Source organism: Hemitrygon akajei, unplaced genomic scaffold (assembly GCF_048418815.1).
Source record: "Hemitrygon akajei unplaced genomic scaffold, sHemAka1.3 Scf000117, whole genome shotgun sequence".
Lineage (NCBI taxonomy): Eukaryota > Metazoa > Chordata > Chondrichthyes > Myliobatiformes > Dasyatidae > Hemitrygon > Hemitrygon akajei.
In genome coordinates, this window is record NW_027332003.1 from 1,886,283 (window position 1) to 1,903,426 (window position 17,144).

Consider the following 17,144-nt stretch of genomic DNA (forward strand, 5'->3'; position numbering starts at 1 on the left):
AAAGAAATATTAGAAACCCTGCTACCATCAGAGTACACGAGAGTGTTTACAGTTACATCAACACAGGAAGTGGATGATATCAAACATCCGCCGGCTGTTCTGCCCAGTATTTACACAGCTCTGGTGCCGAAAACCCGCGCGGTCCGACAAAAGTGGCCCGTGTCTCTTGACTTTCCGCCGTGCACTCGCATAAGAGACACAGACATCCACTCGAACCTCAAACGTCAGTCTGGGATTCCTCGCGGTTTTGGAAGTGTTCTCTATCGTACTGTTACGCCGGGAATGAAAGAGATCCCAGGAAGCGTCCAATCTGTCTGGTAATCGTGACAAATCGAACCAGCCCGACAACTAATATAATTTCTGGGCCACATCGCATTACAAAGGTCAGATAGTCCTGTGTCAGCCGAAGGACCACGGTGGCCAACGACAATACAGCCACTCTGCGGCCCCTGTGAGAGTAGGTGATGATCCCACACGGGTTGGTCACGGGTAGTCGATGTCTGGCATTACCCCACGGGTGAACAGGCCAGTGCTGAGATTACTGAGTGGCGGTGTTGGGAGTGAATTAACAGTGGAGAGCATGTAGAAAGCTGCGTTTAACAGGAAGCAAGCGGAGAATCCAAAGCGTCCTCGTTGGCCTCACGTGGCCGGGCAGTCGAATCCGCCGGTGGAAACGAACCATATCTCCTGACTGAAAGATATAACAGAGAGTTGGGTGTGGAAGAGCAGTCCTTTTACTGAAAGTATTGTTCTCTTCATCATTAAACCGGTCCCCCTCCAAAGAAAAAAAAACAGCGGTGTCACAGAAGCAATGGGTGACTTATTGCTAGAATTTTCTAAGCTAGAAACTCCCGTGTCTGTAGTCTGACTTCCTACGCCCATGGGATTCTTCGCTTCCGCCCTCACAAGCAAAATCACATCCCTTCAATATTGTAGTGACCACAGGTGTACACAATCCTGCAGGTGAAGTCTAAACAACATAATGAACAGTTGTCAGGTGACCTCCCAACTCTGGGTGCCAATGATTTTATAGCTGCAGGGCAACGGGTCAGACATCTTCACCATCTCTCTGTCTGTGTTTCCAATTCCACCGATCCACCTACATTTATCCAAAGGGATCCATTGTATGTCACCTTTCAGCTATCTTACAATTTGGGACCGTGTCAGACCTCTTGTTTACCTGTTTAAAACACCTGATCAAATTTATGGAACGTGATTTTCCTTCTACAAAGACACCCTGGCTATGCTTAATCACTCCAACCTTTCCAAATAGAGGTGGATACTGTATCCCAAAACCCGCTTCGGTACCTACTTCGCCTCATGAACTGGAGGGAAACCTTGCCGACAGGTTTGAGAGAGGTGGCAGGGAACGGAAACAGAATTCGCGAGGGGAATGGGATATGTCAGAGGAAAAAAACAGTGGCGTATTGGGACATTGTGAGAAAGGAGAGGCGGTGAACCTACAGACAGTAGGTTGGATTGTACTGCGCCTATTTTAATGCGAGAAGTGTGGGAACAAGGGAGCTGTATTTCGAGAGCAGCTCAGTACATGGGACTACGGAGTTATGGCCATAACTGATGCTTTGTTGTTACAAGGGCAAGAATCGCTTCTGGATGTTCCAGTGCTTCTATGTTTCAAACGGGACTGGGGGAAAAGTGCAAGAGTCGGATAATCTCACAGCAGCACAAATGGAGGAGTCGTGATCGGATCATTCAGTGAGTCAATGTGGATGGAGGCAGAATCCGGAAGAGTAGATAAGCTATTGGAAGTATGAAGTAGACGGACCAGTTAAATAGCCAAATAACGACTGAGGAACAATTCAGGAGATTAGTTTTGGAAATATGTAAGCATAAAGACGTTTATCATTGTGACATTAACTTCCCTTATATTGACTGGAACCTCCTTAGAGAAAAAGGTTTAGATTGGCAGAAACTGTTCGGGAAACACATAAGTGGTTTCGACTCATTACTGGCAGTACATCTGAAGGAAACGCCATATTAGACCAGTGAACCAGGTCACCTGCCATATTTCCCGATGCGATACTGCCAGACCTCCTATCACAGACAGTGACCACAACTCCTATTCTTTACCCTGGCATTGAATGAGGATAGGAAGACACGGTATTATAAATCAGTTGATTGGTGGGAGAGCGAATTACGATGCTATTAGTCAGGAAGTTGAAAACGTAAATTGGGAAGAGATATACACAGGGTAATGCACAACTGAACTGTGGATTTTTTTTAAGGAAGAGCTAGCATGTTCTTCTGGATAGGTTTGTCCCATTGAGACAGGGTCGGTGATGGTAGAGTAAAGGAGTCATTGTTGATAAGAGATTGTCCAGAGAGAGGAAGAAGCAGACTTAAGATTTAGGAAGCAGGGATCAGAGAGGTTTCAAATGAACTACAAGTTAGCCAGGCAGGAGCTTAGAAACCCAAAGACCATTTACACCTATGTGAAGATCAGACGGATGACTGCGTAGGACCGATCAGGAATAACAGAGGAAATATGTGCCTGAGGTCGGCCCAGATAGTGAAGGTCCTTAATGTATATTTTCTTTCAGTGCTCACAATTGAGAGGGATTTTTTCAAATGTGAGCATGATGTAGAAGATGCTGATATGCTTGAACATATCGATGTTTTGAAAGAGGATGAGCTGAAATTTTCGAGAACATTAGGGTACATAAATTCCTATTGCCAGAGGGGATGTATCCCAGTTTTCTACAGGAAGGGACGGAAGATACTGCTGCGCCTTTGGTAATGACCTTTCTGTGTCATCTGGCTATTGCAATAGTATCACAGGATTGGACGTTGCCAGCTGTTATTCCTTTGACCAATGAAAGAAACAGGGCAACCGCTGGGAATTACAGACCAGTAGGCCCAACGTACGTGCGGTCAAACTGTTGGAGGATATATTTCGACAGTATTTCTGGACAGTTGAAGAACGATAGTCTGATCACGGCTGTGAGAGGGCAGGACATGTCTCAGGAACGGAATCAAATTTTTAATTATTAGACAAAGCACACTGATGAAGAATTTAGGAAAACTTTCTCAGCGATGGGCGGCAGACAATCGTGGCTACTGTAGATAGAACTAGCTTACCCACAGAAAATAGAGTGTGGTAACAGGTGGAGGGTATTCCGCTTGGAGGTCGGTGACCAGTGGTGTTCCGCAGAAATCTGTTCGGGAAGCGGGTGATTATGCTGTTCCATTTCCAGTTGACATTTCGGGATAGTGTGGATTATGTTGTATGTTACAACAGGGCAATGAGGAATGCAAAGTTGGGCTGAGAATTGGCAAACTCTGAGCTCAATATGGAAAAGTGTGAAGTGATACACTTTGCAAAGTCGAATTTGAATGCAAAATGCAGGGTTCATGACAGGTTCATTATCACTGTGCAAGAATAGTGTCATCTTTAATTTCACGCTCATAGAGTCATTAAAGTTGACACACAAGTTGAACAGGTTGTTATGAAACTGTATGAGATGTTGGCCTCAGTCGCCGAGGGGTTGAGTTCAAAGCGGCGAGTAATGTTGCCGCTCATTTAAACTTGGGATATTGTGCTCAATTCTGGTCGCCTCATTAAAGAATTTATGTAACAGCTTTCGAAGCTGAAAAAATGAGATTTACCAGTATGCTGCCTAGACTAGAGGGATATTCACATGAGGATAGGTTTAGCGAGCTCTGGCTTTTCCTTTTAGAGCGAAGTGGGTGAAAGGCGACTGCATAGGGTTGTACAAGATAAACGGCATAGGTCATGTGGATGGCCAAAGACATTTTTCCCAGTGTGGAAATAACTACCAAGAGATATAATTTTAAAGTACTTAGACGGAGGTATAGCGGCTGCCTGGCGTATGTATTTGCACATAATGGTGGGTGTGTGGAACGCGGTGTCAGGAGTCCGATAAGAGACATAGCTACCAGGTACATTTAAGAAACTCTTAGACACATGGATAATAGAAAAAAAAGACGGCTTTGTAGGAATGAAGGTCTTGAGTCGGCAACAATCAAGGATAAAGGGCGAGCATAGAGGTCTAGTGTTCTATATTTTCTTTCCTGACCGACCGTCAGCAAGAGCACCCACCTGATACCGCAGCGTCTCTGATTCATTAACTGACCCGATCACATTCACAACATTCCCCTGCACTTACCCTTGCGACAAACGACGGAACTCCACTGACTTCCTAATCGTGGTTGTGGAAAAAACAAATAAAGAATTAGAGACCGCACATCAACCAATTAACTGTGACCAACTCTTCCCTTATCACTGCCACCCGACGCCTGAATCCTTCCAAAGATGTTCAGCGGCAGCGCCGGGATACCAGCCCACCTTCCCTCTGGGCACACTGACCCCTTAGAAGTCAACATCAAGTTCAACAATCCCACCAAATTCCTTCCCTCTATTGATGCCTGAACCGGAGAGTTCTCTGGAACACTGACGGAGCTTCCCTCTCGGGACACACAGTGTAGCCTTTCATACCGTTTCAACCCTCGGAGGAGCAATGTGATAAGCGAGCCTTCTATCTGACAGCGCCAGAGCGTTCCCACCATTCCGTAGGCACGGACACCCAACCGATACTGCAGCGGCTCTGGTTCATTTACCGCCCCGCTCGCACACAGAACATTCCACATCCATTTACACTCTTTTACCTAAAACTACATACTGTTTCAGGGATAAAATGAAGGTATAAAATTAGCGAGAGACTCTCAGCTCAACGATAGATGTAGTTTTGAAGAAAGAGCTGGAAAATCATGAACCATATGTTCATGTGAAGTCCATATATGGACTTCAGCAAGGCCTTTGACAAAGTTCCACATGGAAGGTTAGTTAAGAAGGTTCAGTCGTTAGGTATTAATGCTGGAGTAATAAAATGGATTCAACAGTGGCTAGATGGGAGATGCCAGAGAGTAGTGGTGGATAATTGTTTATCGGGATGGAGGCCGGTGACTAGCGGGGTGCCTCAGGGATCTGTTTTGGGCCCAATGTTGTTTGTAATATACATAAATGATCTGGATGATGGGGTGGTAAATTGGATTAGTAAGTATGCTGATGATACTAAGGTAGGAGGTGTTGTGGATAATGAGGTGGGTTTTCAAAGCTTACAGGGAGATTTATGTCGGTTAGAAGAATGGGCTGAACGTTGGCAGATGGAGTTTAATGCTGAGAAGTGTGAGGTTCTACATTTTGGCAGGAATAATCCAAATAGAACATACAGTGTAAATGGTAGGGCATTGAGGAATGCAGTGGAACAGAGAGATCTAGGAATAACAGTGCATAGTTCCCTGAAGGTGGAGTCTCATGTAGATAGGGTGGTGAAGAAGGCTTTTGGAACGCTGGCCTTTATAAATCAGAGCATTGAGTACAGAAGTTGGGATGTAATGTTAAAATTGTACAAGGCATTGGTAAGGCCAAATTTGGAATATTGTGTACAGTTCTGGTCACCGAATTATAGGAAAAATATCAATAAATTAGAGAGAGTGCAGAGACGATTTACTAGGATGTTACCTGGGTTTTAGCACTTAAGTTACAGAGAAAGGTTGAACAAGTTAGGTCTCTATTCATTGGAGCGTAGAAGGTTGAGGGGGGATTTGATCGAGGTATTTAAAATGTTGAGAGGGATAGATAGAGTTGACGTGAATAGGCTGTTTCCATTGAGAGTAGGGGAGATTCAAACGAGAGGACATGATTTGAGAGTTAGGGGGCAAAAGTTTAAGGGAAACACGAGGGGGTATTTCTTTACTCAGAGAGTAATAGCTGTGTGGAATGAGCTTCCTGTAGAAGTAGTAGAGGCCAGTTCAGTTGTGTCATTTAAGGTAAAATTGGATAGGTATATGGACAGGAAAGGAGTGGAGGGTTATGGGCTGAGTGCGGGTAGGTGGGACTAGGTGAGATTAAGAGTTCGGCACGGACTAGGAGGGCCGGAATGGCCTGTTTCCGTGCTGTGATTGTTATATGGTTATATGGTTATATGGTTATATAACCATTGAACGGCCTGGTCAGAGTAGCTGGAGAGAGATTGAGGATTGGGGATTGGAGCAGAGTGCGTAGCCTAAGAGAGGATGAAGAATTCCTTTTGCTAGAACATGGAAGATAGAATAGTACAGAACAGTGCAGGCCCTTCGGCCGCAGTGTTGTTGTCGACTCTGAAACCCTGCTCCTATATAACCTCCCACCTTAATAGAACATGCTGTAGTACAGCACAGCACATGAGGATCAGAAGACGCTGAATTTGAAGAATTCATTGCCATGGATGTGGAGGCCATGTTTGTGATTTTATTTAAGGTGGAGTTTGATCGGCTTTTGATTCGTAAAGGTAACAAAGTACAGAGATTAAAACAGGAGAAATGAGGCGAGCGGGATAACAAATGAGGCATGATAACATGGTGGAGAGTCTCGATGGGCCGAATGGTTCAATACTTCTCCCACATCTCATTATCTTATCGAAAACTAATTATAAATCGTCCGTGTACCGCTACCCGCTGATGAGATTTTTGAGTCATTATTGAGGGTGAAACTTTGGAGTATCTTGTGATAAAACAGTCTCAGGCCAGCAGTGTTTTGTACAGGGGAGATCTTGACTGAGAAATCTGTCAGGAAAATTTGAAAAGCTTAGGAATTTATTACAGGGCTCTGTGATCGAACAGCATTCAGCCATTCACTTTTAGAGTCGAGGACAGTCGTTCAAACGGTCCCTTCCCTTTGAAAGAGCAGCGTGAGGAGATGGGGTTCACCACGGGAGGGTTTCCACCCCTCTGTCAGCGTGAGCACCCTAATGATACATTGCCTCTGATTTATTTATCGACTCGCTCACAGAGACAATCTTCCTCATGCATTTAGTCGCCAATTCCGAGCCTTTGGCCGCTAATTGTTTTTTGGCGCCAGAATCTGAAGAAGCCTCAGTCGTGTGCAGCGACGTGAACCCGGAGACGTGGTTCACTGCTCGCTCAGCAGGACGTACACAATGCCGCCGCGCACAACACGGGGATTCATGGTGCCTTCATGCGAGGTGTTGTCTTTAGATGGGACAGTGATAATGGTCTGAATCTGACAGTGCATGAAGTGACTTTGCAGGAAGGTGGGACAAAAATGCTGAGTAACTGTGTCTGGGCATCCAAAACGGGACACTACATGGCGGCTCTGCTTTATGCTCTCCGTTGTCTCGGAGCACCAGCAATGAAATTCAGTTCTTTTGCCCGGGAGAGGGATTGGGAGAGGGAAGAGTGATTGTTTGTTAACCTGGGTGAAATCTCGTGTTTCACTTTCCAGTGCTGTATCTGCATGGGGTTAAGATATTTACTATTGGTGACGTGGTGAGAATGATGGATTCACCCTCGGAGTAAGTGTTCACACCGGGAGTGGTGTTGTCCTGTGTGGAGACATCCTGCTGTCATTGGATATTGGGAAACTGTGGGTTCTGATGAGGAAGCTGTGCATATGATATGTTGGCTCCCGAAACATGGTTACAGCACATTCTAGGAAAGTGTTAATTAGGCTGCCTGGTTATCTTTCTTCTAGAAAACACTTGTGAGAGAAAATCCTCAGCTCGTTGGCCACTGATCGCACAAAAGACCAACTAAACGCCCCGCTGTGTGACCTACCCCAAGCAGGCATACACGAAGAAGTTGGAATTGTTGACAGGGACATTCTGCTCAGTGAGCGTGCGGTTGAAATCACCTACGTCGGAAAAGCGAAACCGACGGATTTTCCTAGCGAACACATCCATCATCGGGAAAGGAGTGATAAACATCTGAAAGATGCAAACACCGTAAAATGGGAACAGGGAAATTCCAGTTCACCAGCCCCCCGTTTTCCACCCTGTTCCTCCATTCAATCAGTTGTCAAGTCATAGCTGAGATCACTTTGCAGTTCCACTCGCCGCCCAGCTTCCGGACCCGCGATACTTCCCCCTACACCTCTTCTCCCTTCAGTATCCCGGAACAGAAACAATCGGTTGGAAACGCACCCACCATGACTCACTGCATCTACCTCAGGTTCAGATTCAGATAGACTGATTTGTCACACTTCCTCGCCTTTTTTCAGACCGGCCTGTCGTTTCCTCAAAGAATACCTGCAAATTTGTCAGGCATGATTTCCCGTTAAGATAATCATGTTATGTTCGTCCTTTTGCACCGTGTGCATTTAAGTAACCCCAAACTCTTCCTGCATATTGGACAGCAAAAGCGTCTTGACGTGCCGAATTTCAAACCTTCCTGGAAAACATTGACATTATTCGGTGCTGACAGAACTCTGGGACTTAATCTCAAACACCTGAACCAACTCCAGTTTTTCCTCCTGGTCAAGCACTTGTGTCTGATTTCAGATGCTGATAAAGAAGTTACATTCAGACGATTCTGCAGGACTCCTTCCTGAACACCTGCCTCTCTAGAGATTGAGGGGGATGGGGGTCAGACACAGTACAACGTATTGTCCGCTTTCAGCTGGTACTCACTCGTGGGTCGGTTGCTGTTGGAGGATTGTCCCAGAGCTCTTCGGGAAGCATGAAGTAGACTGCAAGCATTCTACGCCCGGTGAATGAAATGAGAACTTGTCCAGTCAATTGTATCTCCATCCCTAAAAGTGTTGTAGAATATTATAACCCTTAATACATGTCTTTGGAAACACTAATATATTAAAGCGTTAGTTTGAATACAAACCCTACATTCCGCGGTGTTGTGACTACATTACAAGCTATTTTAAGAGCAATCTGAATCTTCACTCCCACACAGACGTCCATATGCTTATCAAGGAGTTTCCTAAGTGATCTATTGTGCCTGCCTCTGACACCACCCCGGGCAACATACCACACGCGCTCTCAATAACCATGTCAATTTCTGCTGCAGGTTTAATGGATCTGTGGTGCGGAACCCAAATTTCCTTCTACAATCTAACTTCACATTTGTCGGGGTTGAACAACACCTACTCTTTATTAGCCTACCGCCACATCCTGTCTCTGTCCTGCTGCAGCCTACAACAATACTCCACATTATCTCCAAGTCAGCAAAGCTTCTTGTCATCTGCAAGCTTAATATTCCAATTTACACTGCCTCATCCAGTTCATTCTGAGTCATGGAGTCATCAAGTTATAGAAGAGAACAGCACAGAAACAGGCCATTCGGCCTAGCTGCTCCGTGCTGAACGAGTTAAAGTGCCCGAATTCTTTCGATCACCACTTGGATCCTAACCCTTCATACTCCCCCCATCTATGTTAGTATCCAAACTTCGCTTAAACTTTGAAGACGAGCTCGCATGCACCAATATTTGCTGCCAGGACTTTAAATGTTGCCATAACTTTTGAGTTAAGACGGATCCCCTCAAACTTTTCAACTTTCACTCTTAACCTCTGCTTGTATTCCCACCTAGCCTCAGTGGAAAACGCCTGTATGGTTCAACCTATCTATACCCATCATAATTATTAAACCTCTGTGAAATGTCCTCTAAATATTCTGTATTCCAGAAATTAAAGACCTAACCAATTCAATATTCCCTTATAGCTAAGGTCCTTAAGACCCAGGAAATCCCTATAAAATTTCTTCTGTTCTCTTGCAAACTTGTTTATTTCTCAGTTTTGACAACCTAAACATAACTTCGCATCTCCTTTACTCAATACTTTTAGTTAAGACCAATCTACAAACATCTTTTATTACGACCCGATCAACCTGTGACGCTATTTTCAGTCAATTATGGACCTGTATTCCCAGACCCCTTTGCTCTGCCGCACTCCTCAGTGCCCTGTCTTTCACTGTTTAAGATCTACCGTGGCTGGTCCGACCGAAGTTGCAAATCTCGCACTTGACTGAATTAAGTTCCATCTGCCGTTTTAAGCAGAATTTCCAGCTCGCCCAAATCCCGCTGCAGGTCATGACAGTATTCCTCACTGTCTACTACATTCCCGATCTTAGTGTGGTCCCTGAATTTTACGAATCGAGTTAACCACATTTATTATTCAGATCCCTTAAATAGATGGCAAACAACAACGGACACGACATCAATCCCTACGGCTCTCTACTAGTCACAGGTCTCCAGCCAGAGAGGGAAGCAACAATGTACTTCGCTGCTCCGCAAAGCCAGTGTCTAATTCAAATTACTACCTAATCTTGAATGCATCGAAACTTCTTGACCAAACGCCCACGCGGGCCCTTCTCAACTGGAATACTGAAATCCATGTATACAATGTCCATAGCCTTGCTTTCATCATCTTTAGTTGCAACGGCCTCAATAATGTATAGGCAGGAAGCTAAGCTGATTAATCCTCATCCATGTTAAAACAGATACTTATGTATCCATTTGATTAGAATACCTTCAACTAATTTTGCCACTATTAGTACCCGGCTGATCGCCCGATAGTTTCCTGCTTCATGATTACAGCAACAACATTACCTATACTCTAGTCCTCTGATACATCACATACTGCTGACTATCACTTTTAACACGCCGGTGATGTTTCCACTTGCATCCCTAAGTTGCAACAGGGCAACAAACACGTCCTCCTGTGTGAAGATGTTTCCGCTTTGCCTCTGTGCTATAGATGCTGTAGCGGTCTACTGACTAAATACAGATGAAAAAGAAAAATCATTTATGACCTCCCCACTTCTTTGGACTACACACATGGAATACCATTCAGTTTTTCCAGAGGACTAAATTTTGTCCTTTGCAATGCTTTTGTTCTTAACATATATGTAGTATCCCCGATCATTCCCCTTTACTTGTCTTTTGGGGAAAACTCATGCCTTCCTTTGGCGCTCCTGATTCCTTTTTATGTGTTCCATTGCATTAGGGTTACTCCATAAATACATATGTTGTTCCTACCTGCTTATACGTGATATACATCTCCAGTTCTTCTCAGCCTGCGCCTCCACATCTCTAGATAACCACGGTTTTCTACACTTGCAATTTTTACGTTTTACATACAAGCATTGTACTCCCATAACGACAATTTTCAAAGCATCCAACTTAACAAATACATAAGGGTCTGAAACAGCCTGTCCCAGTAGACAGACGACAGATACTTTCTGATGCCATAAAATTGGGAGTTCTCCTACCTTCCGAGTTTTGCTGTTTGAAATAGTCGTTCAGCGATAACGGGAAAGTTCTGCTAAAGGAGATCATGTGGTACAGCGGTGCAATGTCAGTACTGTGAACGATGACCTGGTTGACGTGCATTCCGACCCAGACCGATTCATTGTAACGGCGGAACTGCTGACAGAGGATGGAGTTCTTACTGTACGGATTTGTAAGAGCGGTTCGGTGATGTGCGTTTCGGAATTGAGGAGGAAGGCTAGTTTACATGGAGGCAGAACGATATGAGCAAAGCAAAGAACAGAATGTCATGACACTGACCAGCGTAAGGGCTTAAAGTGGCAGAAGTTCCTCTGAACAGATACGCTCAGTAATGCGCACATTATCCATAGTCCCTTCGTGGTCGGAAGGTACCCTGGCAAGGCGGCAGCGTATTGTAACAACCAACATAGAGTTTTATAGCACTCGCAAATGGGTTCAATTCCCCGCCGTCCACATCATCATTCTCGGCTGCAAAGAATTCTCCGTTCTCCCCGTGATCGCGTGGGTTCCCTCCGGGTGCTCTGGTATCCTCCCATATTAAAAGGACGTATTGGTCATGAGGAGTCATTGGTGGGAAGACATGCCAATCCTGGCGAACTACCGCAGCACATCCTCAGAATGTGTTGGGCGCAAATGATAACGGCGGATTTACTGTCTGTAACAAGGTAGCTGTGACAAATCAAACATAGAACAGAGAACATAGAGAAGTAGAAGAACAGGCCCTTCGGCCTACAACACTGTGCCAGGTCAATTAAACTCGTAATCAACTGGCTAACTAAAATATGTCCCTCTCTCTTCACGTTGTCCATGCTCTTAACATTTTCCTTCAGGTGTCTATCTAAATGCCTGGGAAAAATCTCTAATGCAACTGTTTCCACTAAAATGAAAAGGTTGAAAGGGATATTGTATGAAGAAAGTCTGGCAGATCTTGGGCTGTATTCCCTGGAGTTCAGGAGAATGAAGGGGGATCTCCTAGAAACATTTAGAATGTTAAAATGCCTGATCAGAGTAGATTTGGCAAAGTTATTTCCCGTGGTAGAGGATTCGAAGACAATTTGCTCCGACTTCAGAATTGAAGATCGTCCTTTTAAAACTGAAATGTGGAGAAATTACTTTAGTCATAGGGTGGTAAATCTGTAGAATAGGTTGCCACAAGCGGCTTTGGAGGCAAAGTCATTGGGTGTATTTAAGGCAGAGATCAATACGTTCTTGATTAATCAGCGCATCAAAGTGTATATGATGAAAGCAGGGGAGTGGGGATGAAGGGAAGAATTGGATCAGCCCACGTTTGAATGGCGGAGCAGTCTATATGGGACTAATGGCGTATTTCTACTGCTATATTTTATGGCCTTATGGTCTAACAACAAAGGTCGTATGCTCGAAGCATTCAGCTCACTCGGGGCGAAAAACCTTGTCCGTAAAATCCCATGGAGACATAGAGAAGTACAACACAAGCCCGTCAGCACATCTAATCCATGCAGTGACCAGTTGAACTGTTACTGCAGTCGATCTGTACTGAGACCAAAGACTTACATACCTCATCATCCATGTAATGATCTAATCTTCGCTTAAACGATCAAATCCAGTTCGCATGCCTCACTTGTGCGGGTCGCTCATTCCACACTCTCATGATCCTCTGAGTGAAGAGGATTTTCCTCATGTTCCTTTTAAACTTTTCAACTTTCACACTGGACCCAGGATGCTGGTTGTAGTCCCACTCAACCCCAGTGGAAAAAAGTACTCCACTCCTAACATTGTAAACATCTTTCAAAACCACTCTCAATCTTTTAAGAAATACTGACGAAACGTTTTACAATATTTCCTTGTAATACAGATGTTCCGGTCGCGGCAATATCTTTGTAAATTTTCACTGTACTGTTTCAATCTTAATTACATCTTTCCTTTATGAAGGTGACCACAACAGCAGACAATACTCTAGATTGGGCTTAACCAACGTCTGAAACATGTTCAACTAAACATCTCATCTCCAGCACTCAATACATTGATTAATGAGGCCAATGTGCTGAACGATTTTTCTACGACTGTATCTGCACATGATGACATTTCAACGAACTATGGACCGTATTCCAGATCACTTTGCTCTACCACATTCTTCAGTGTCCTGATGTGTGTTTAGTCCTGCCAAAGTGTAAAGCCTCGAACTTGTCTGCATTAAGTTCTACCTGCCATATTTTAGGCAATTTTGCCAGCTGGTGCATATCCCACTGGAAGCCAAGATAGTCTTCCTCGCTGTCCACTACACCCCCAGACTTGGTGTCATCGAAATTTTGCTGATCCAGTTAACCACGTTATCATCAGTCGCGTTGATATAGACGAAAGAAAACAACAAAGAACAAGCACAGTCTATAGCACATCGATACTCCCCGGCCCCAGTCTGAGAGGCAACGATCTACTGCCACTATCTGGTTTCTCCCACAACGCCTTGCTTTCATCCATTTATTTTCCTGATAACTTCCTCGAAAAACTCTAAAAAATGGTTAGAAATAAACTACCAGGCACGAGCCCATGCCGATGGTACTTAATTAGTCAACGTCTATCCAAATACTTCAACATCAGGTCCCTTGGAATAACTTCCAGTAACGTTTCCTCAACTGATGTCAGAAATTCCGGCCTATAATTTCGTGCTTTATGCTTAAAGCCTTAAAAACAGCGGAATATCATTGGCTATCCTCTCATCCTCTGGTATCTCTCCAATTGCACAGGATGTTTTAAATGTTTCTGCTCAGGACCAAGCAATGTCTGAGCTGGCTGCCTGTGGCTTCCGAGGGAACACATTATTAGTTCCTGGGTATTTATCCACTCTGGTAAGCCTCAGGTTAGAAAACACCTCTTCATCTGTAATCTGTACAGGACCCATGATGTTTCTGCCACTTCTCCTCACTTCCATAGAATCCGTGTGCAAATCTTCAGGAAAAAAAAAATCCCCCCCCCCCCCATCTGTTTTGGCTCTACACATGGATTCTAATCTTACAGCAGAGCAATTCTGGCCCTTGGCAATCCCTTTGCTCTTACCATTTCTGTATACTTGCTTAGGGTTCACCTTGCCTACTCGTTATTCCTTCCTTTAGCCCTCCAGAATTCTTTCTCAAGTGCTATCTTGCAATTCCTGTACTCCATAATCACCTCATTGTTTCCTACCTGGCTATACTTGTGAAGTACATTTTTTTTCCTTTTTCTTAATCATGGCCTCAATAACTTTTGAAAACCAAGTTTCTCTACACTAGTTACTCTTCACTATTATTCTGACATGCGCATTGAAGTTTTGTAGTCTCAACATATTGTTTCTGAAGCCCTTCCACCGACAGAGAAAACAAAACTCACAATTGACGGCCTCCTGCATACTTCTTTGTTATTACCACCTCTCACGTAAAACATATGTCAGCGTTACTTCTCAAACATTTAAACCATTAATGACCTCGCCTCAGGTACCGCCGATTCAAGAAAGCATTCCGAGTGTGTACAAATTCCTACTATAGCATGGACCCACTAATTCAGTAAACATCCTAGTAAAGCTCCTTCGTACCCTCTCCAAAAGACACAATAAAATTTACCCTTTACCCTTCCCTCCTTGGGTGAATTGGGGCCAGGGTGGGTAGTCAGCTGGTTGCAGTTCTCCAGCTGTGTCTGATTCCCCGGTGTTGATGGATAAGCAATTCCAGGGTTCAGAACCAATGACGGAGGAGCAGAGACAATTCGTCCCTACAGCCTGAGGAAGAATGACGTGGACGTGAATCTGCACGTGGCGGTGTCGGGTAATTAGAGGCTCAGGTGCCAACAGTGAACAATGACCTGTGACAGGGAGGTTCTCGGGAGAACGGATGTGGCTGAGGGAGAGACGGGACTTCCGGGGGAAGGAGGAAGCGAAAAGTAATAGTCAGCGATCACATTACCTCATAATCCGCAGTGGTGCAGAGGACATCATATCCCAAGCAATGACTGGAAGCAAAAACACAGTGAGAAAATCAGAAACTCAATAGACAATGCAAACAAGCATCCCACACTTTCCACAAAACAGTGGATTCTCTGATGTGTGCCATCAGAAGAGAAGGGCTCTCAGATCAAACCCAACAGTGTGACAAGGTACGACATTAAGAGAGCCGTGCGCTAAACATGGGGGATGTTATCTAGTGGGAGGCTGGTTTGCAGAAAGACGCCGTGCTGGATAAGGGACCACGAATGAATTTTTTGAAAGGAGCTCGGTTCTTAGCTCTCATATTGTATGTTGCCGAGTGTCTACCGTTACTGATGTGGCTCGGTACAAATGTTTAATCCAACTACTCAGTTGTGATTCTTGCCTCGGTTTCCTTCGCAGGGAGAATCAGGATTTAAGCGATATGGATTGAAGAGACAAAGTTTGTGAATGGAAACCGGGTTGGGGAGGGCGGCTGGTCCCGAAAAACTGATTGAAGGAGGGAGGCGAGGCAGGCAGTGCCTGGTCGGAGGGAGTGCAACACACGGAGGCAGCACTGGCAGGGATACAAGGAATCGGGATAGAGCGGCAGATGGTGGGACTGCGGCAGGAAAGGAATTTGATTCTTGTCTTACTCTTTGCTCAAGCCTTCCACGCTGGCCAGCGAGGCGACAAGCAGAAACACGGGCAGCATTGTTACCCTATGAGAAACAGAAACAGTCACTATCCAGTATTTGCCATGGACATAAGGCCATTCACAGGGATATACAGCAAACAGCCCATCGGCCCGCCGAGCCAGTTCTAGTACTCAACATCATTGTATTGCGAAAGATTTCGTACATTGGCTATAATCCCACAATTTTAACTGGCTCATCTCGATACAGGGGATGGAGTGTCAGTGTATCTCTACCCAAGCACTATCCTTCCCACTGCACCGAAGCGGATTCTGGTTAGCATCCTCGACAGCAGGAGAGCCAGCCCTAGTTGATTCCGGTCACTTAACAATCCTGGTGAGCTTCTCACTCCGCCTCTTAGATCTATATTGTGTGCTACTGAAGCCTCTGCTACATGGGATAACGTTCCCGCCCTGTGAACTATGCATGCCCTCCATCGGTTAGAACACCTCAGGTAGCCTCCTCCACTCCAGGAAAAGACAGAGTTTCTGTCAGAGAGATGGGGAAGGAGGGAGTGCGAGAGAATAGACGGGAAAGGAAGAGTGATTGAGTGGAATTGGATGAACACGGTAAGGAAGATGTAAGAGTGGGTTGAGGGTAGGGCTGGTCGGACAGAAGGAGAGAGTTTGGTGTGGAGTGTAAAAATAAGCTTTACACTGTACCTCGTACATCAGATAAACCAATTCAGTCAAATCTGAGCCGAGCAGAGATGTTTCATTTCTAAAGCGCCTTCCCACCTTCTCAGCTGCCCAGACCAGCTTACGTTTCTCTCCCTCCTCAGTTCTAATAAAGTGTACTTCATCTAATGTCTTTCCCCTTCCTCTCCTGACAGCTCCTGTCTGACATAAGTATTTATTTATTGCAATTTACAATGTTTCGCTCTCATGCTGTGCTGTTGGAACAGAAGAAGAAATTGCACCAAATATGTTATCGATGATACACTTCATTCTGAGATTGATTGCCAATGTCATCCCTTGATGATGGAGCAGGTCCCTGATCCAAAACATCTGAGTCAGGGAAAACATCCTCGCTGACTCCATCCTGCAGAGACTTTGCCCATTGGAGCGTGTCCATCTGTCTATCCATTTATCTATCCATCTATTGATCTACACCTGTCGGTTGGTTTATCTATCTATCTATCTATCTATCTATCTATCTATCTATCTATCTATCTATCTATCTATCTATCTATCTATCTATCTATGTATCTATTTAGTGTTGGGGTTAATTCGAGACTGCCATTACAGGTCAGGAGTGGCTCACGTAATACACATAATGTTAGGAGGCCGGAATGCGAGGGAGGGGGGAGCGAAACTGGGGACCCCGCTACACCGAAACTACTAGTGTCACGCGATTCAGTAAACAAAAGAAACAGGTAACTCGTGAGCATATGGCTGCGGGCCAATAAGATGGACACAAGTGCCCGATATTACCTAATATGTAGCGGGGGTGTGCTGGGGGGAAAAGGGGTATAAATAAGAGC

At 44.8% G+C, this 17,144-nt stretch overlaps 1 protein-coding gene across 1 annotated transcript in view; it reads right to left on the bottom strand.

Annotated features, from left to right (window-relative positions):
* The window catches only part of LOC140723525 (uncharacterized), a 41,476-nt gene continuing 24,332 nt past the window's right edge, over nucleotides 1–17,144 (bottom strand). Inside the window, exons 2-8 of the mRNA XM_073038088.1 lie at nucleotides 15,623–15,688; nucleotides 14,968–15,013; nucleotides 11,038–11,191; nucleotides 8,448–8,569; nucleotides 7,597–7,745; nucleotides 4,149–4,181; nucleotides 1–691 (exon numbers count right to left, since the gene is read on the bottom strand). Coding sequence (XP_072894189.1) covers nucleotides 640–691; nucleotides 4,149–4,181; nucleotides 7,597–7,745; nucleotides 8,448–8,569; nucleotides 11,038–11,191; nucleotides 14,968–15,013; nucleotides 15,623–15,688 — 622 coding nt within the window. The 3' untranslated portion in view covers nucleotides 1–639. The remainder of the gene's footprint in view (nucleotides 692–4,148; nucleotides 4,182–7,596; nucleotides 7,746–8,447; nucleotides 8,570–11,037; nucleotides 11,192–14,967; nucleotides 15,014–15,622; nucleotides 15,689–17,144) is intronic.